Here is a 21484-nt window from a genome sequence, read left to right on the forward strand (position 1 = left end):
CAGGGACATGTTGAAAATGTCGGTGAAGACACCTGCCAGTTGGTCAGCACAACCCACATCCCTTGGTTCTTCTCAGAGGCTCCTCCATCTGGTTTCCCCGAATACAGTTCCACACATATGGTGAAGCAGCATCACAGGCAGCCCGACATCTTGATTCCATATTTTGTGGGTTTAGACGGTATGTACTGCCTGAAGGGGCAGCAGCCCCTAAATGACATAAGCTGCTCATCAACAGTAACGTTGGGCCCAGGGTTGTAAAACAGGGGAAGGCGTCCACCCACTTGTCCCACACTGATCTGATTGCAGCTAGCTTGTCTTTGCCACCGAGCTGGTCTGGTGTCTCAGTTATCGAAGCGGATAATCTGGAAATAATGTGGAAGTTTTCCAGAGATGTTGCACAGATGTTGCCAGTTTCTGCATCCTACAGGGATTCTGTGGATTCCCCATTGGATCTGAAAACACCAGCAAGGATAACAACCCCAAAGTATGTATGTAAATAAGTTTGGTCCACATGCCTTCCCTCCAAATTAGTGCAGTCCAGAATGATTTTCTGTATAGTGCCTTGGATGAACAGTTCAAAAGAAGACTTTATGTCCTGCACATGAGTAAGCGCCGTCCGCGTCGGCCCTGGTTGCATCCTTATCACATTGGCAGCCATGCGGGGTGGCTCATTCTTTGGGCAAGAAGACTATTCAATTTCATCCTTTTTTGACATCCTCCTGCAGGCTGCTGATGAGCTGGTTGCTGACGGGTTGGTCCTGGGGCTGGCTGAGGGTCAATCTCATCCCCTTCTTCCAACTTACTGTCAGACTCCGAATTGACAGAGACATGATCCTCATATTCGGAAAGTTTTTCATCTTCCAAAGTGGAAGATGTTCCTTCCACACTAGCTTCTCTCTCTGCAAAAAATATTTCTAAGGCCCTCTGAGCAGAGATTAGTTTTGCCATACTAATTGATTGTGGTAAGGAGCCACACATGCAAAGCTATTTATTTGTTGTGTCCCTCCCCCAATTTGCACCTGGCAGGGGTAGAGTGTGGGAAAAAAACAGAATTTTTTACAATGTATCGGAAATAATGTATCAAAATAATGTATTGTAATAACATTGTGCAGGTTCCCGCAAGACACTGTGTAGTTTCACACACTACAAAGGGTAAAGAGTGTGACAAAAGTGGCAGACAGGCTGACAGGCGGGGAGACAGACAGGCTCTTGGTGCTATGTTGAAACAGCAGGCCCAGGGAGGAGGAGGGCAGAGTGAAGGCACACAGCAAACCTTTTTGTTTCATTTTTACTTGTTTTCACCTACACACACACTTTTCCACATTTTTATTACCCTCGGGTCCAGTGGACCCGAAAACCACATATGTAATATAAATGTGTAGGGGGTACACAGTGTGCAGTCAATGAAAATGTGTTATTTTACTACATGTTCTTCACAGAAAATGAGCCAAGGCCAATGAGTCTCAGGTTGAAAAAACAATTAATTGTATCATTTATCTTTTAGTTAACATTCAAAATGAGTCCCACAGACCCGAACACCACACAAGGGTTAAATACAAATAAATAATTATGTGATATAATTTGATGCAAACCACAATAGGTTTCTTTGTGATAGTTTGATGCTAGTCTTACAAGTACAATCATGAACCTAAACTTGTGAATATAAGTATTAATCCATACCGCTTCTGGCTCCCACATGCTAGGTGAACAGTGTGTACAGTATTCAATAACAAGCTCCAGTTCCGTTATTTCAATTGTTAATCGGTAACCTAGGATCAATGCATTTTTGGCGTGCAATATACAACATGACGAAATGTGATTTTTCTGAATTAATGAGTAATAGTATCAGTGTTGTACTCAAGTCCACGTCTCGGACTTGACTCAGACTCAAATCACATTTTTCATGACTCGTAACTCGACTCGTACGCTACCATCCTTACAATGGACAGAATTTAGATTTAAAAAATGGTTGGATCCAGTGCTTGACTTGGACTGAAATAGGTTCCGGAACTCATTTTGGGTGCAGGTACTGTTCATATTTCGGTGCAGGCGCTCCACAATACTTGTTAGCTAATATTCTATAAGAGGAACAGCACCTCAATCAGTAGAATATTTTAGGTGCCGATACTCAGCTCCGGTGAGCTCCTGCCCAAGTCAAGCACTGGTTGGTCCGCAGCATTTAGCACTACTAAGGGACTCTTGACTCAAGTATAAAGGACTCAGACTCAAACAATAGAGACTTAGGGCCAGACTCGGACTTGAGGTTTAGTGACTTGACAACATCACTGAATAGTGTGTCTTAGCTGTGTCTACACAGGCAGCCCAATTCTGATCTTTTGCCCAATGATTGGCAAAAGAGCTGATCTGATTGGTCAAAATACTTATTATTGGACAAAGATCAGAATTAGTCTGCCTGTGTAAACTATTAATGCTATTATTGAAATAGGCCAGTAAAACCGATTTTGTCCCGAAGGGATACAGCTTTTGTCAAAATTGACTTTTCGTAGCAGCTTTAGGAGAACTTATGCAGCAGGTTAGAATAATTAATGTAGCAGGTTAGGAGAAGTAGGTTAAGGTTAGGAAAAGGCTTAGCTAAAATGTAAAAAAAAATACTTTTGAAGTCAATTTGAAAAAACCTGTATCCCATCTAGACCTAATCCAGCAGCACCCCCTTTGCCCTACTTTTCATTGTTCGCTGATCACCTCCCTGATAACATTTCAGATATAAATACAACATATTTTCTCTACATGAAAGAGAAGCATATAAAATGCGTTTCAATCTGACTGTTCTGTCCTCTGATTACAGCTAACGAGCTGTGAGTGTGGACCGTTGATTGATAATGACCTGTGGCCAGTGTGATTGGCTACCAGATAAAACACCTGGGAAAGGGCTCAAGCACAGTATTCCAGTGGTACAGTCTCCTTCTGTGCTGAGCTTCCTCGTATGACAGTGTGGTTGCTGTGTACAAGCCAAAGTGCCCATTTGGTGTGATGTGTGTTTTTCGATGTCTGTAAGTATTTTTTGTTAAATTTTTTTTATTTTTAATGTTTGTTAAATGTGTGATTTATATGTTGTACTCTCATTTTAGTGTGACATGGGTTTTGCTGAGTGTTGCTGTCTCTGGTCAGTTCCAGAGGCCAAGTTCCAAGCCTAGTTCAAGTAAGGGCTCCCTAATTGTATGAAGTTGTGTACCTGACTAATACTGCTCAGTAGGACTTACTGGTATCGTCTCTCCAGATAATGGCTTGCGGTCTGCGTGTCTTGGCAATGTCTTGAGGCTAACATTGGACAGAACTTTGGCTGTCGGTAGCCAGCTAGAAATTGATGCCATCGGTGAGTCTAAGTACTGAAGCGTCATGACAAGTTGGTGTGAACATTCTATTTCAAAGTCTAATCCGCAACTGTTCTTTCAGATGGCACTGACATTATACCGTTGTCGCACACCTTGGCTGCCCAGTGTGGATACAGCGTTGAGTCTGACCCTTGGGGCAACACCAAAGTCTTTGCGTCCTTGTTGGGCTGTTATGTTGACAACCAGGTACATTTCCAAAAGGGACACTGCAGTTAAATGACAACTACCTTGTCCTTTGTCTATCTTGCTGTAAGTCTTATCAGCTGACGTATACATTTCAACTTGAACAGTATGCATTTAGTGCAAACGATGCCAAAAGTTTCCCTTAAATGGGGAAACTTGGCATTCCAGGTAGGCCCTCCCTGTTTTGGCTAGTCTTATGCTTTGTGGCTAATGAACATGACCCAGAACTAAGTGATTTGTTCCATAGGTGGATGTGGTGTTCACCCTTGGCCTGCGACTGCGAATGTATAGAGATGGCCTTTCAGAGCAGGTCAAGCATGTGACCGAGACGTGCAGCTACTCCCCCTGGGCCTCCCGGGAAATTCTTTGTGACAGGAACTACATGGAGGTGAGGCCATTCTGAGTATCCCTAGATCTAGTTTTACCGCTTTTTAAGGTGGGTGCAATACTTTGGTGTAGAATTTATTGATCTAGCCTTGGTGATTTGCTCTGTTCAGGTGTCAAGCCTCATGGTCACTCCAGAGACCCCTGTCAAAATGGTCGCTGGCCAGCAGGTTCATGATACCTGGGAAGATGCCATCCCTGATGTATGTCATTTAAGATGCTTCACTTTTTTTATATACATATGGACTGGCTACATTCTCTGTAGTTACTATTTTCCTATCCACCACAGGCTGCTGTTACTCCAAATGGCATCTGGAAGATGACATTCCACACCCCTGACCCCAAGGTCATGTTACTGACTGATGCTCAGCGGGCTGGTTATGGTGCCATGATAACCCAAACAAGACTGGTGATCCGAAGCCCCTACAACATGGCAGAGACTTATTCTGTAGAGGTGATCATCACTGGCCTAAGCAATTTTCTTGGTTGTCACTTCCCTGTCGTCATAATGACATATTGGTTAGAACATGCCATGTGACTAATGCATTACTTTCTCACCAGGTGGCTGGAGTTCCTATGGAGGTCTTCAGTGTGTCCACTTACTACAAGATTGGCAATTTGATTGTGGATTCAGCGGCTGCCTGTCCTACTGGTACATATGCTTTCTAAAGGGCATCTCTGGCTTTTTTACAAAAGTAGCACATTTCTGATTGTGTCTTGCCCAACTGGTCAGGTGGTGTAGTCTTCACTGACAAGGTCATCACCTGGCATGTGCCTCGCCGCATCACCCCGCTGATTTCTAGTGCTGTTAAAATTCTGGAGACGCACATGGGCATCTATGGCCAGAGGCTGGACAAAACCAAGATGGCCACCAGACACTACAAGCTGTCTGTCATGGAGTCTCACATCATCATTGAGATTCCAGTGGGGTCACCTGATGGCTACTACAAGGTCAGACTACTTTCATATTGTTTCTTAATGTAATTGTTTCAGTGTCTTCATCTGCCTAATAAGCAGAACATGTCTTGACAGTTGCTTGATTTATGCAACTTCTATTCGTATTGATTGCAGAGTCATGCCCCAGATTATGCTTACCACATAACCTACACTGTTGAACCGATGCTTGAGTTGCTGTGGAGGGCAGAAAACACACAGGCTGACACAAGATACAAAGTCCTCTTCCCCATCACAACCCCTCTGATGCCCAGGCCTCCACATGTTATTGACAGTAAGTCTGCTTCACTTGTACTGAATGCAGGCGGGTCTGTTCAGGATGGTGTACAGCTCACAAACATTTAGTGTGGCGGTAACCTTCACTCTAGCAGATGCTGTCCCAGTCTCCAAGGAGGAAATATAACTCCATGGTATAAAAGTTGCATACTTGAAACTATTTCTGGAACACCTGTTAAGTTCTCTTTACCTTTAACCCATGTTATGTCCTCTCTTCCAGGCACTGTTCCTGAGCAGAGAGTGTTTGACATCCTCCTGGGTACCTTCCTCCATGATGTGGAGCTGATGAACATCACCTTTACCACCAGGGTGCTAACTGTTGCAGAGTGCAATGCCAGAGGCTTTGATGTCCAGGAGCACCACTTTGCTAACAGCTCCAAGACCTTCTCACTAAGAGTGCCCTTCTCAGATGAATTAGTCCTGAAACAAGTGTGTTCCTTCAGTTAAATGTACTGCTGCAATGACAGACTCAGTCTGTAAAAGAACATTGCTAATGTTGTGTTTGTGTGTATATACACAAACAGGATTTCATAAAGGGCAACTTGGTGTTTTGGCTCACATAGTAAATCTGACTAGATGCTGCATCCATTTGAAACGTGCCTCATGCTGAACATAACCTACATGTAATGGTTTTTTTCTATTTAATATATGCAGAACCCTGATCCCCTTACAACTGTGTACTTCCTCCCTCTGGTCTTCGGTCTGCTCGTCCTGCCTGAACAAACACCCTTCCCCCACCCTGCTGAGCTGGAGGCCTCCCGGGAAGATGTTGGTAAGGCCACCTAGGTTAAATATCAATCGCTTCAGTAGGTTGACTGCAGGACCCAGTAAGGCATCTGATTTAAAAGCAACACTTAATTGTTGACTTCCATGGAGATGCAGATTCTATTCCTATGCATTTAATCAATTGAAATGCATAGGAATAGGAAACAATTTAGTTTCTACTTTGATGCACTTAATCCTATCTAATAGGCAAACTGGGCCCTGGGTGAGCACCCATCCAGTGCTTCAGATCAACTTGTTCCTTAGTTACATTTTCTGTCTCAGTTCTTCCCACAATCACCGGCAGCTGCGACCAGGAGAACTTCTACTTCTCTGTAAAATACGGGAGCAAACAGGATAACTTCCAAACCATGATGCTTCATGCTGGTTCATGGAGGGAGCTGGATACTGAGCTGGCAGAGCTGTACAATCTCACTGGCAATGGCACACACTTCAGTATCGTGGTGCCCTTCACTGCACCTGCTGCAGCATTTGAGGTATGAGTTCTGATCCATGATTACTAATGCCGCATGACTCTCTCACTGCGCATGATGCCTCGGATGACTATTGAACTGCCTAATACATCAGGGGTTGGCAACATGGTGCTTTTATTTGCCCAACAAAGTTTGTTCTTTTAGGGAATTTCAAATGGTTGTGATAGTCAACTTCGCTCTTGGGATTTATTTGCGGTGTTAAATTATGTTCTGACCATTAGCTCAAACTGTTTAAATCTAGTTGCCTACCCCCCCCCAAACTAAAAGTAACTTTCTTTCCAGTTGGTTCACTTCAACTCTATCAGAGCCAGAGTGGACTTGCTGCTGTTGGAGATGCCTAACATGTGGCAACTCGATGACCTTTCACTTGCCTGCTATTTCCCCCTGACTACAACTGGTTTGTTCTGTTTAAAATGGCTTTGTATTTTAATGTTACTGTAAAAATAGCTAACGCAATTGCTTAAAATATTACTGGAATGCAGTCTCGCATTAGGTCAAGAGACTGACTTATCTGCACTTGCTTTGAACACATTTCAGAGTGCTACTCCAACGGCACGGTGACTGCACTGGCAGTTAAGGTGGAATCTGTTAGCAACTTGAACCCTGAATACCTGACCTTGAGGGACCAGTCATGTAAACCAGCCTTCAGCAATGACCGCTTTGCTTTCTTCTCCTTCAAACTCGACTCCTGTGGCACCACAAGAACGGTAAGGCTGCTTCTACGCCTGATAACTCATCAGTAATGTGGATCTCCAACTTTAAAATCAGGTTACATGGACAGGGGATATCAAAGTTTATTTGTCACGTGTGCTGAATACAACAGGTGTCACCCTTACAATGAAATGCTTACTTACAGGCTGTAACCAATAGTGCAAAAAAGGTTAAGTGAACAGTAGATAAAGAACAATTATAGAAGTAGCGAGGCTACACACAGACACTGGTTAGTCAGGCTGATTGAGGTAGATATGGTTGAAGTGACTATGCATATATGATAACAGAGGGGTGGGTGGGACCCCATGTCAGATTTAACGGCCTAGGATTAGATCGGCACCCCTAACGACACTTTATGCATATGGACCCATGTGTTAAGATTCTACCTCGGTGTCGTGAATGACACATTGCATTTCTAATTGTTCTTACCTTTCTAGTTCTTTGACGATGTCATGGTGTATAAGAATGAAATTGCCCTGCCATACAACACAGGCAAACAAAGTAGGAAAGGTCCATTCGCTCCAGAGTATCGGTAAGAATGCATGCCACTATGTTATGAATGATTTTTCCGTCCTGTGCGTATTGTCACTGGTTGGCCCTCATGTTTCAGGCACACCGTCTCTTGCTACTACCTGCTCAACTACACAAAGACCATGGCATTCCGTGCTAGCCCAAGGAGAACTGACCCTGTGGCAGATCCTGGGGTGGGACATCTGGTGGTCCAAATCAGAGTGTCCCAGGGTAAGATGAGTTTAAGTGACAGTGTCACAAATTAGCCTTGTTCTAGTAAGACTGCTTGGGTTACTAGTTCTAAATTTCTTGACTAAAATTAAGCAATCATGTTAATGTAAACATTCAAATGAACTCTGCTCACTGGCTTTGTCTTTCAGATAGCTCTTATGCCTTATTCTACCAAACTGAGGACTACCCAGTGGAAAAGTACTTGAGACAGCCTCTGTATTTTGAGGTGGAGCTGATGCAGTCCACTGACCCTCAAATAGAGGTGGTGTTGGAGAACTGCTGGGCCACGCTGCACAAGGACAGAACTTCTCTTCCTAGCTGGGACCTCATTGTTGACAGGTAGCTAGCTTTTTTTTTTTTTTTCTGGGTTCATTTCAGGCAGAATAACAGTGGCCAGGGTCTCATTCACTAGTAAACTGGCTGACACAAATGGACTACTTGCCCAAAACCCTTCAATTGCAAAACAGTTTGGTATGCATTAATGAATACAGCCAGGATTCTTCATGATTTTTATCTAATCTCTTGACAACTCCTACTCTCAGCTGTGAGAATCTTGATGACCTGTACCTCACGGTCTTCCATCCCGTCGTTGCGGACACAAGGGTTCAGGTCCCAGCTCACATCAAACGCTTCTCCATCAACATGTTCACCTTCACCAAGGATGATGCAGTTCTGAAAGAACAGGTGATGTGGACTGTTTCCTCTAGAAAGTCTAATCTCTTAGATGCTAGCCTGAGTTGTATCTTTAAATGCTCTGTTCTCTCCATAGATCTTTGTGCATTGTGATGCAGTCCTTTGTGACACCACCAAACCTGATGGCATCTGTTCAGGCCAGTGTGCAAATGCCCTGAGGTATGCAAACTCTCTCAGACCAACTGGCTCAAAAAGAGGTATGGCTCCGTTGTCTAGTGATTTCTGGCCGCTGATGGCTCTGTGGTATCAGTATGTCCTCCAGACCCTGAAGTTGGTGTCTGCTCTTGTTCTAGGTCTTAGAGCTACAGATGCCAGCCAGTATAAGAAGCAGATCTCATCTGGACCTGTTCTTCTCTCTGACTCACACTTGTTCTAATATAATAAATCTTCTGTTTTGGTTAACTGATTCAAGTCTCCACACTGGGTTTGTGTTCCATGAACTCCTTTTGCAGAAGTTGTTCCATGTAATTACTCAATAGCTATTCACTAAGCCTCTTCTACAGCATGTAGTGCCAGACAATATTGGCACCGTAGTTAAGAACTCTAAATTAAGTTGCAGCTTGGTTTGTTAACATTGCAGACTGAAATTAATTTAATGTTAAGAAAATCACCCAGGCATGGACAGTTATTGACACCCAGGTGCAATACTTGGTTAAATAACCTTTGACAATTACTGCACAAAATGCATGTAGTTCTGAGCTTGCTGTACCTTTCTACTTGCAATTTGGCTTGCTTCAAGTTGAGGGGTGCCTGCTGTACAGATGTTACTGTAGGTTTTCAGTGGGGTTTTTCTCCCGTAATGGGTGGTTTGGGTCATCCTACTGGACCGCTCATGACCAATGGAGACCCAGTTTTTGGACATTGAGCATAGCAGCTGACTTTACCAACCCCACAGCATTATTGAACCGTTTGTAGGGACAAGCATTAATTCATTTGGTATTGGTGACCGTATTGCAACCTTAATTCCCCCAGAATTAAGGTGTTAGGTAGTTTTGGAAGTTCAAGACAGACTTCGGGTCTTCCTGTTCACCACAATGAAGCAGTCAAAACACTCACTCAATCACATGGAGGTTTGACACTGCTGGGTTACTTTGCCTCTGGTACTGGGGGCCTTAAAAGTGCAAGACATGAAACTGGCAGATTTTACACAAACTACTTGATAATATTCCTCCAACTGTCTAAACAGGGTCTGATGGTTGGTCTTCCAGCAGGTTAACCTGAACATAAGCTCCTGGCAATGGTTGCTACACACTTGACTTCCTGTGATAAGTCATCTGAATCCCATCAAACAGTTGCAAGTCACCACTCAATTTTGAAGTTGCTGCTGAAGTGGGTCAAATTGGCAGCAAGCTAATGATGGTTAAAGTTACAACAATCACCTGGGTGCCAACTTTGCCCATGCAATTAGTTTTCTAAACATTGAAAAGGGGTTTTGTATTGTGACAACAGAATATGAATAATTCTCAACTAAAATGAGGGAGGCAAGGGTGCCAATGTATTTGACTGGCAGGACCAATGTTTGCTTCTTTTGCCCTGTAGGTAGGATTTGAATTACTTCCAATTTGTCTGACATGGCCAGTTTTCCTTGACATTAAAGTTCTGTGTGTACCGGCATTATTGTGCTGAGTAATGGGATGCCTGCTCAATTGCCAATTTTTGGGTCCCCTCAAAAGGAAGGGAAGCTGTAATGTGGCAGAGAAGCACTTCAATAGGCCAAGCTGTGTTGTCTACTGCCTCGTTACTAAATCTGACCCCTCTTTCATTTTGGATGTCAGGCTACTTGAATAAACAAACATTTACGACGTATTACCGGTTCCTCTGAACCCTGGCTATCGTTTGACATCGGCTGAAGCAACTCAGACCCATGGGATAACTCATTAGCTAGAAGGACCCTTTTACTGTTCCGTCAATGGACATTCCCACTCACCAGTGCTTGACTTGGCCTAAAAGGTGGCAGTACTGATTTAGGTGCAGGCGTTACAACTTTTGCATTATGTTCTGAGGAACAGGTGCTCAGACATTAGGAAGTAAAAGTTCTGAGCTCCCCAAGTCAAGCACTGCCACTCCCACCTTGCCTCAACATTATGCATCACCAATTAGTTATTGTTCCATTCCCCTCAAATGAAATAGACCCCAGACCTGATGTATGGCCAGAAAAAAACGGCAGTTGAGCCATGTGGGTTATAAGGCCCTGTCCTTGAAGCATAAGTCTATGCTTCATACCTTAAAGCTAACATTCTTAATCAGTTGAATGCATTTATTTCCTAATGTATAGTCACCAATCTTTTCAACCTTTAACATTTATTAAACCTCTATTTCAATAAATTCCAGTCCCACTTTATTTCTCTAATCAATGTCAATTTTCAGTGTTCATTCTCTGTACTCCATGTGAGTGAACATCAAGTGTGAAGTGAGGCCTTCCTAGCCATGTTGTCAATGTCACAGAACTAGGCCTTAGCCTGCTATTCTTGAAAATAGGTCCATGTAGAGTATCCATCTACCTCATACGCAGTGCCTTCAAAGTAGTCATACCCCTTGATTTAATCCACTTTACTGCCTGAATTCAAAATGGATTAAAAATACTGGACAAATGCAAAAGTTTCATGAGCTGAAATAAAAGAGCCATGTTCCATATGCACAAAGCTTTTCTCATTTTTTGCACTTAATCCCTGTTTGTGGGCATTTCTCCTTTGCCAAGATTAACCTGACAGGTGTGGCATATCAAGAAGCTGATTAAAGAGCATGATCATTACACAGGTGCACCTTGTGCTGGGGACAAAAGGCCCCTAAAATGAACAGATGCCACAATTGCACGCTTCCTTCACATGTCATGTTGATTGCAGTAATGTCCGCCAAACTTAACATTAATTTCTCTACCATAAGCTGCCTCAGACATCGGTTTAGAGAATTTGGCAGTACATTCAACCGCAGACCATGTGTAACCACGCCAGCCCAGGACCTACATCGGGCTTTTTCACCTGCAGGATTGTCTGAGGGTGCTGAGTATGTCTGTAATAAAGCCCTTTTGTGGGGAAACTCATTCAGATTGGCTGCGACATTTCGGTTAGTATTGTGGAGTAACAACGTTGATCCATCAGTTCTCTAATCACAACTATTACTGTTTTAAAATCACCTTTGACCTCGTGAAATCTGAGCAGTTTCCTTTCCCTCTGGCAAATGCATTAAGAAGGGCACCTGACTCTTTGTAGTAACTGGGTGTATTGATACACCACCCAAAACCTAAGAATTTCACTATGCTTAAAGGGATATATTCATCTTTTTAGTTTTACATATCTACCTATCGGTGCCCTTCTTTACGAGGCATTGGAAAACCTCCCTGGTCTTTATGGTTGACTCTGCTTGAAGTTCACTACTCGATTGACGGACCTTACAGAATTTTGTGGTGTACAGATATGATTAGTCATTCAAATCAGGTTAACCACTATTTAACACTGATTCCGTGCAACTTTGATTTGTTAAGCGCATTTTATATACCTGAACTTAGGCTTGCCATAACAAAGGGGTTGAATACTTGACTCAAGACATTTCAGCTTTTCATTTATTTGAAACATTTCTACAAACAAAATTCCATTTTGACATTAATGGGTGTTGTGTAGATCAGTGACAAATCTCTATAATTTAAGTTTCAGGCTGTAACAACAATGTGGGAAAAGTAGTAATGTGAATACTTTCTGAAGGCACTGTACAACAGACTAGCGCAAGCAGAGGCTAGTCTGCTTCTTGCTGCCTTATTCTGTGACGGTTGAATGTTTTATATGCATTGTACTAACCTTTTCCCATCAACTACTGTCTTAATTCAGTATTGAGTCTCAGTTTCATAGTTATCATTAGTACGCTAGTGCCCAATACTCAAATGCTTTCGTTTGCGGTATCCCTACCCCAGGTACAACAAAGCACAACCATGTTTTTCCATATCTCAAGTCTCCCATATATGAAATGGATGGTTGTGTAAAAATGTTTTACTGAAAGGGGTTAAATTGACAAATAGTGACACACCACCTAAAGTCAAACTTTGCAGAATGATGCATGGCTGGAAGTAGGGTGAGCCACAAGCTGATGTAACTCAAAATGACAAGCTCTGATATTGCTACAATTTGGAATACAAGTAGTTAGTTGTCTTCCCTACATACAAACATATCTTAATGCATCTTGGAAATATAGATCTGTAAACAGATGCAATAGGAGGAAATAACTATGAATATGATGAATGTAACGGTTTTAAAACAGACAACTGTCAAGTCAAATGTGCTCTCATTCAGTGCTGTACGGTCCTGCCTGACAAATGCATATACTTAAGTGTTTGGATGTTGTGGCTATTGTAATCGGCGCTAAGGCAAGCTCAGACACCGAAAACGTATTTTAAGTCAAAGGTTTCTCTGTGGATTTTATATGTTCAGCTTCTTCCAATTACGTTAGGCCCCCACCCCCTAGACTTTACTCCAAATCCATTATGGTGCCCAAAATGGCTTCCACAATAACATTAAATGGCGGTTTAATCACCTGTATATGTACACTTATGACCACTACTTAAGACTATTTCTGTGTAATTCAACTGTTAGTAATCCAACACTTACACTCAAACACCTTTGTCTGGATTTATAAAAAGGTAGCAGACTGCTTGCCATGGCAACACCAAGCATTCCAAGTCAGGAGTCTCTGAGGATCAATGAGGTAACTGGGAGGCTCCAAGGAAAGAGAATCCAACCCTGGACTCAGACACCCTCTCTCTAGCTCTACAACTTGCCCCCACTGTAGTATAACTTGTGCCTCCAGGATTGGGCTCTTAAGTCACCTCCTTATTTAGAAGTGAGCTTTGATTCATTGCTAGCCTAAAACATCTGCCTGAATCCTTCCACTGGCTCACTGCATTTGTCATGCACATTGGGATGTTCCGGTGCACTCTTATCCTGTTCCGGTTGAGCTGGTACATTGCTTCTTCCAGACAGTCATGTCCATCATCCTGGCTGTCTGGACCTGGAGTTGCTGTAGATGTTGACATTAATGTGTATTAGGAGGATGCAACCAGAATGACACTCATTGACAAGAAATGCCATCAACTTAATGTCATTGGAATTGCACCACTCCAATGTCAATAATATTGTGAATCTCCTAGAACTATCCTCCATAGGCTCACTCCTCCCACACCTAGAGAGAGAGACTGGACTGCCATGTCAGGCCATTCAACAGACACAAATTGCTTGTGTGCATTGCCCTCATACTCTTTTGCTACCAACCATAGCTGACCAGCCCATGTGACACCTGAACTGGAAGAGCATGTGAAGAATGAGCTCATGCTGTGGTGACTCATGCATTGGTCTTGGAGTCTGCAGTATTTCCAACATCCCTATAAGGACATGGCATTTTATGACAAACAAGAGGCACCTTAGGATGGTAAAACTTTCTGTATGTGATTATTTACGGAGGCTGGGGATTGACTGGGATATAGTGGTCTTTGTACACAATGCCTGATCAGCTCCACCTCCTCTGCAACCCTTTAACTGTCCATCAAAGCCCAGGGATCATCTTCAAATGTATATGGAGCTGTGCTATGTCCCTCACAACCAAGCTACACTAACCTCCAAGTAACTGCAGGTCACTCTCACAGGTTGTCACTCTCCACATTTCCTGCTGGGCGTGCCCCAGTAAGTAATCGATGCCAACCACCCACAGTTAATATCGGCTACATTTTCATCCCGACTTCCAAAAGGAATATAAAGAAATATGTAGGACATGACCAGCAGGCCTTGGCCATATCCAACATAAAAAAACATAGGCATTGAAAAGCAAGTATGTTTGTGACAGCCCTTTCACAGACTCCTTCACAACCAGACAACAAACCATTCCCCTACTGGAGTATCCTCAGCATCATTCAGGCCAGAGATAACATTCTGGTTAGTCAATGGGTCTCGTTGGCATGCAAGCTGCATCTGTTGAGTGCCTGCACCCAACTGTTGTTGAAATTGATCACCCCACAGCCCTGAATACCCTGCCAAACATACAGGAATTATACTGCCCTTGTTGCTGCAGCTTGCCCAGAATGACCAGTTCGCTGTGCAACCTGGTCAGGCTCCAGAACTACAACCAGTACTGTTAGCTGTACAACCTGGTCAGGCTCCAGAACTACAACCACTACTGGCTACTTTGTCTTCTCACCCTGATAGGACACAGTCATGACCTGTCACCTCAGACTGAATCAACCTTGCACATGTCGTTTTAGTGGGGAAATGTTAGCATTGCTAGAGTAAAGTGACCAGATTTCTGAAAAGAAAACCCAGGACTTTTCCAGTTTGGCAGTCAATATTCCATTAAAATATCCAATGTTATTATCGATGAAATAGAAAGGGGGACAATTCCGGTTTCATATATTTAATCTAACAGGCTCACTGTGATAGAAAGAGAAAACAACTATATTATAGAAACACTACAGACAAGACAGAACTGTCTGATCTGAACAGCCATTCAGTGGTCCTGGTAGTCTGGGTAGAATAAGAGCAGAAGAGAACATGAGCAAGTTATTTTTTTTTTGAAGAGACAATAGTATATGTGAAATACTTAACATAATAACAAATAAGATGATGAGATTGGTAACTACATAAAATACTTATACCAACCTAATCTGTATATTTTTCAGAAGAATGTATCTTCAGGATTGCTCTGTCTTTGGCCAGCTTCTCCATGAACTCCTGGCAGGGGAGGATGAAGTTTGTCTTCACAATAAGCATGGCCTTGATGGTCAGAACAGTGAACCTATTTCTTGCTGCTGTCCATATATCATTCATTTGGGAGAACTCTCTCGAATGGTGCATTACTTCACAACAGATGCTAATCTAGCCAGGTTAGTGTGTGGGATGTCGTTCTCTTTGAAGTGTGTAACCACCGTGCTCCATCTCTGACTAAGTGTTGTCTCAGATGTTTTCCATTCTTCAAGTGATCCCCCCCCTTTAGGAACTCTTGCAGGCCAGTAACCTCGTCAAACAATGCATCCTCATTGATGGTCACATTGGGGCATTTTTCCTGCAGTGTGGCTGCTGCCTTCTGGATCTCTTCACGCTGAGGTTGCCTTTTAAAAGGAGACAATGTAAATCTTTTAGATTATCTGTGTGCTTTCCCCATGCTTGCAAGTAATTCACAGCCATAGTGAAGAATGATTGGGATGTTTTGAGAAAGCTCTCTTTAGACATTGCTCCATTTTCCTCTAGCTCTCTCAGAAGTCCTCTGACCAAAACTGGAATGAAGTTGTTGTCATGTCTTGCAGTCAATTTTGCCTCAATGTTTCTCAGAATTGCAGTTGACTCCACAGCACAGCGGTCCTGGCCTTCAAGCATCATGTTCACGTCACTGAATACGGTCAGGTTTCCATGGACAAAGTTCAGTCAGTGGATCATCGAACATTGTTCGCAGGACAACAGGGCATTTGTCTTCAGAAAGAAAAAAAGGATTTCAAATGGCACATACATTTTCAGCACCCTTTCTAGAGCAGGGAGCATGGACTTGCGGTGTCCTAAAATGTTATGACACTCCTGGCCAACAAACTCACAAAAGCTCTTCAATTTTTCTACTCTGATGGTGAAAATATGAAAATATCTTTGTGAGCAGGTGAGCATCAAGGGGAATCATATCCAAAGCTGTTCTGGCCGTGTTATGAATGATGTGGGCAGGACAACCTAAGCCAATCACCTCCCGCTGCAGAGCCTTTTTAACTTTGATATGGACATTGACCCTCCCTGGCCTATTCAGTCCTCCGACGTTGGTATTTGTGTTGTCGGCAGAGAATGTTTTCCAGGTTACATTTTTGGATGACCACCAGGACCTCAGCTGCAATTTCCTTTGCTGTTTCTCCTTTCAATTCAACAAAATCAAGCAGTTTTGTTTCCACAGCTGTGCTGCCATCATATATCTTACTCACTATGGTGTCACATTTTGTCCTAGCACATGTAAACTTTGGCTCATTAAGCTTCCGTGTCAGTTGTGCTGTGCAGTCCATAGATCTGTAACTATGATTGTGTCGCATAGTGTGGTATACAAAGACACCCTCCTGCACAGCTAAATCATATTCTTCTTGGGAAGGCTCTACCTTCTTGAAGAATGTGGTGACAGAGTGCACACCAACACGGGCAATCAGAGAGGCTTTATGCTTTTTCGTCTGCTGATGTTCTACCACTGCCGTTCTTCCCCCGCTGCCAATTCGGAAAAAGAGGAATTACAAAGGTTGCTGTGAACCATTCTATCGTCTTGACCTGAGTGTATAAACGGAAATTCTCATCATGTTGCCATTAAAATGGCATTTTCCGTTTCTTGGAAAGAACCATCCTCTGTCTGCTCTTCTTCACTCTCCTTGTGTCAATCTTCTTACTCTTAACTTTTTATTCTCTCCAATCTCTCTCCTCTTTTCTTCACTCATCTTCCTTCTCTTTCTTCCTTTCCTTCTCTTCACCTTTCCACCTCACTCTTCTACACTCTCCTCGCTTCACTTTTTTTACTCCCTTAATTTTTCCTTCTCATTCTCTTTTCCTTCCTCTCCAATCTTTAATAATAAATAATACACTATTAGATAAAATACTTTGGTTAACAGATTCCCATTGCTTGCCTCATTTTTGTATTTTATCTCAAAAACATTGTTTGGAATAATAAATTGGCGGGCTCTGTAATCATATCTTTACCTTTCCTCTCTCATTCATTCATCCAGTCTTCCTCCTCTCCTTCCACTCTAACAGAAAACATTATGCTAATGTTATCCATGAAAATGTCTAATTATATTTTCACACTACACTTATTATAATGCCAAACCATTAAAATTGTAATCTACAAATAAATATTCTCAATTAATTGTGCATTCATTTAATATATTTTCAAAATAGCCAGTCCAAGGCATGTGAATGTTTTTTAACCTTGCTACCATGACAGTAGCTAGCTAACTAGATAACTAACTTAGTCTACATAGCTAATGTTAGATAGCATAACATATGTAAAACCTTATAGAGCAGATAATCTATCTATATAATAAATTATGACATAACATCACTAGCTAGTATCAGAAACGATTATAACTTAGCTGGCTTGAAAAGACGCTTGTGGTGATGTTGTGTATTAACTTTGACACTTGCTAGCTTCTGGCTGAGTTTTCCCACATCAGTTTTCTCTAAAACTATCGTGAGCAAGTAGTTAGTAGAAGAAGAGTGAATGAAGCTGCTATAGCGAGCAGCCCGCTCTGTTGGCAAAAACAAGCACAACGTGACTGAGACGTCAAACGGTAGGCTCTTCTGCCTGGTCTTTCTTGCCATGTAAAATATTATTTCACTTTGCGGTCTGTTTTTAATGCACAGTTAAAAATGAGGACATTTCCGGGGACAGCTACAGCTGGAGATAGGCCACCAAAAACGGGGACGTCTGGTCACCCTACTAATTTCCTATTTCCACAAACCGCAAAGTGTACTTTCAAATGGTATCAAGAATATGCATATCCTTGCTTCAGGTCCTGAACTACAGGCAGTTAGAGTTGGGTATGTTATTTTAGGTGAAAATTGAAAGGGTACGATCCTGGAACCGTCGACAATAAGTGTAATTGACGGCACGCACTTGTTTTCCTCTAAGGCTATTACAATAGTCCCAAAAAAGTGGAATTGTGCATTTGTCAGGCTGGACCATACAGTATTGAGTGCAAATTTGACTTGGAAAGTTGTCTATTGAACAGCTACCAATCAGTGAAGTTTATATTCATGAATTTTCAGTTGATGCTCCGCCCAGATGTGAAGAGTAGTCTGGTGGACCTTCAAACTTTGTATTTGTATTAGCCAACAGAAACTACCAGCGCATAGGTTTAATCTACCAACCTCACACCTTCCCCGTAAACCTGTGGTAGTCTGTTAACACAGCCAAAGTCATACACTGGCCATTTCTACTCTTAAAATGTGATTTAACATTTACATTTACATTTAAGTCATTTAGCAGACGCTCTTATCCAGAGCGACTTACAAAATGGTGCATTCACCTTATGATATCCAGTGGAACAACCACTTTACAATAGTGCATCTAAATATTTTAAGGGGGTTAGAAGGATTACTTTATCCTATCCTAGGTATTCCTTAAAGAGGTGGGGTTTCAGGTGTCTCCGGAAGGTGGTGATTGACTCCGCTGTCCTGGCGTCGTGAGGGAGCTTGTTCCACCATTGGGGTGCCAGAGCAGCGAACAGTTTTGACTGGGCTGAGCGGGAACTGTGCTTCCTCAGAGGTAGGGGGGCCAGCAGGCCAGTGGTGGATGAACGCAGTGCCCTTGTTTGGGTGTAGGGCCTGATCAGAGCCTGAAGGTATGGAGGTGCCGTTCCCTTCACAGCTCCGTAGGCAATCACCATGGTCTTGTAGCGGATGCGAGCTTCAACTGGAAGCCAGTGGAGAGAGCGGAGGAGCGGGGTGACGTGAGAGAACTTGGGAAGGTTGAACACCAGACGGGCTGCGGCGTTCTGGATGAGTTGTAGGGGTTTAATGGCACAGGCAGGGAGCCCAGCCAACAGCGAGTTGCAGTAATCCAGACGGGAGATGACAAGTGCCTGGATTAGGACCTGCGCCGCTTCCTGTGTGAGGCAGTGTCGTACTCTGCGAATGTTGTAGAGCATGAACCTACAGGATCGGGTCACCGCCTTGATGTTAGTGGAGAACGACAGGGTGTTGTCCAGGATCACGCCAAGGTTCTTAGCACTCTGGGAGGAGGACACAAGGGAGTTGTCAACCGTGATGGCGAGATCATGGAACGGGCAGTCCTTCCCCGGGAGGAAGAGCAGCTCCGTCTTGCCGAGGTTCAGCTTGAGCTGGTGATCCGTCATCCACACTGATATGTCTGACAGACATGCAGAGATGCGATTCGCCGCCTGGTTATCAGAAGGGGGAAAGGAGAAGATTAATTGTGTGTCGTCTGCATAGCAATGATAGGAGAGACCATGTGAGGATATGACAGAGCCAAGTGACTTGGTGTATAGCGAGAATAGGAGAGGGTCTAGAACAGAGCCCTGGGGGACACCAGTGGTGAGAGCGCATGGTGCGGAGACGGATTCTCGCCACGCCACCTGGTAGGAGCGACCTGTCAGGTAGGACGCAATCCAAGCGTGGGCCGCGCCGGAGATGCCCAACTCGGAGAGGGTGGAGAGGAGGATCTGATGGTTCACAGTATCAAAGGCAGCAGATAGGTCTAGAAGGATGAGAGCAGAGGAGAGAGAGTTAGCTTTAGCAGTGCGGAGAGCCTCCGTGACACAGAGAAGAGCAGTCTCAGTTGAATGCCCAGTCTTGAAACCTGACTGATTAGGATCAAGAAGGTCATTCTGAGAGAGATAGCAGGAGAGCTGGCCAAGGACGGCACGTTCAAGAGTTTTGGAGAGAAAAGAAAGAAGGGATACTGGTCTGTAGTTGTTGACATCGGAGGGATCGAGTGTAGGTTTTTTCAGAAGGGGTGCAACTCTCGCTCTCTTGAAGACGGAAGGGACGTAGCCAGCGGTCAAGGATGAGTTGATGAGCGAGGTGAGGAAGGGGAGAAGGTCTCCGGAAATGGTCTGGAGAAGGGAGGAGGGGATAGGGTCAAGTGGGCAGGTTGTTGGGCGGCCGGCCGTCACAAGACGCGAGATTTCATCTGGAGAGAGAGGGGAGAAAGAGGTCAAAGCACAGGGTAGGGCAGTGTGAGCAGGACCAGCGGTGTCGTTTGACTTAGAGTGGTAGAAAGTGGAATTTAGAGTGGTAGAAAGTGGCTTTAGCAGCAGAGACAGAAGAGGAGAATGTAGAGAGGAGTGAGTGAAAGGATGCCAGGTCCGCAGGGAGGCGAGTTTTCCTCCATTTCCGCTCGGCTGCCCGGAGCCCTGTTCTGTGAGCTCGTAGTGAGTCGTCGAGCCACGGAGCAGGAGGGGAGGACCGAGCCGGCCTGGAGGATAGGGGACAGAGAAAATTAAAGGATGCAGAAAGGGAGGCGAGGAGGGTTGAGGAGGCAGAATCAGGAGATAGGTTGGAGAAGGTTTGAGCAGAGGGAAGAGATGATAGGATGGAAGAGGAGAGAGTAGCGGGAGAGAGAGAGCGAAGGTTGGGACGGCGCAATACCATCCGAGTAGGGGCAGAGTGAGAAGTGTTGGATGAGAGCAAGAGGGAAAAGGATACAAGGTAGTGGTCGGAGATTTGGAGGGGAGTTGCAATGAGATTAGTGGAAGAACAGCATCTAGTAAAGATGAGGTCAAGCGTATTGCCTGCCTTGTGAGTAGGGGGGAAGGTGAGAGGGTGAGGTCAAAAGAGGAGAGGAGTGGAAAGAAGGAGGCAGAGAGGAATGAGTCAAAGGTAGACGTGGGGAGGTTAAAGTCACCCAGAACTGTGAGAGGTGAGCCATCCTCAGGAAAGGAACTTATCAAGGCGTCAAGCTCATTGATGAACTCTCCAAGGGAACCTGGAGGGCGATAAATGATAAGGATGTTAAGCTTGAAAGGGCTGGTAACTGTGACAGCATGGAATTCAAATGAGGAGATAGACAGATGGGTCAGGGGAGAAAGAGAGAATGTCCACTTGGGAGAGATGAGGATTCCAGTGCCACCACCCCGCTGGCTCGATGCTCTAGGGGTATGCGAGAACACGTGGGCAGACGAAGAGAGAGCAGTAGGAGTAGCAGTGTTATCTGTGGTAATCCATGTTTCCGTCAGCGCCAGGAAGTCTAGGGACTGGAGGGTAGCATAGGCTGAGATGAACTCAGCCTTGTTGGCTGCAGACCGGCAGTTCCAGAGGCTGCCGGAGACCTGGAACTCCACGTGGGTCGTGCGCACTGGGACTACCAGGTTGGAGTGGCAGCGGCCACGCGGTGTGAAGCGTTTGTATGGCCTGTGCAGAGAGGAGAGAACAGGGATAGACAGACACATAGTTGACAAGCTACAGAAGTGTTGTTTCTTGTATTATTGAC

General features: G+C 44.0%; 1 protein-coding gene across 2 annotated transcripts; it reads left to right on the top strand.

Annotated features, from left to right (window-relative positions):
* The first annotated feature begins 2903 nt into the window (after positions 1-2903).
* zpax1 (zona pellucida protein AX 1) lies at positions 2904-8957 on the top strand. 2 transcript variants are annotated; one of them, XM_014144027.2, is made up of 21 exons: positions 2904-3011; positions 3090-3160; positions 3239-3334; positions 3415-3539; positions 3784-3924; positions 4034-4123; positions 4210-4374; positions 4482-4572; positions 4654-4871; positions 4992-5148; positions 5371-5579; positions 5805-5922; positions 6198-6409; positions 6689-6803; positions 6944-7113; positions 7555-7649; positions 7728-7858; positions 8008-8197; positions 8401-8542; positions 8628-8748; positions 8845-8957. In XM_014144027.2, exons 1-21 carry the CDS (start codon positions 2992-2994, stop codon positions 8925-8927), a joined length of 2760 nt encoding a protein of 919 aa, XP_013999502.2. In that variant the 5' UTR covers positions 2904-2991; the 3' UTR covers positions 8928-8957. The 2 variants fall into 2 exon arrangements, with proteins under 2 accessions (XP_013999502.2, XP_013999503.2); XM_014144028.2 differs by having other exon boundaries at positions 8628-8710.
* Positions 8958-21484: the final 12527 nt, after the last annotated feature.

This window comes from Salmo salar, chromosome ssa15, assembly GCF_905237065.1.
Source record: "Salmo salar chromosome ssa15, Ssal_v3.1, whole genome shotgun sequence".
In the NCBI taxonomy this organism is placed as follows: Eukaryota; Metazoa; Chordata; class Actinopteri; order Salmoniformes; family Salmonidae; genus Salmo; species Salmo salar.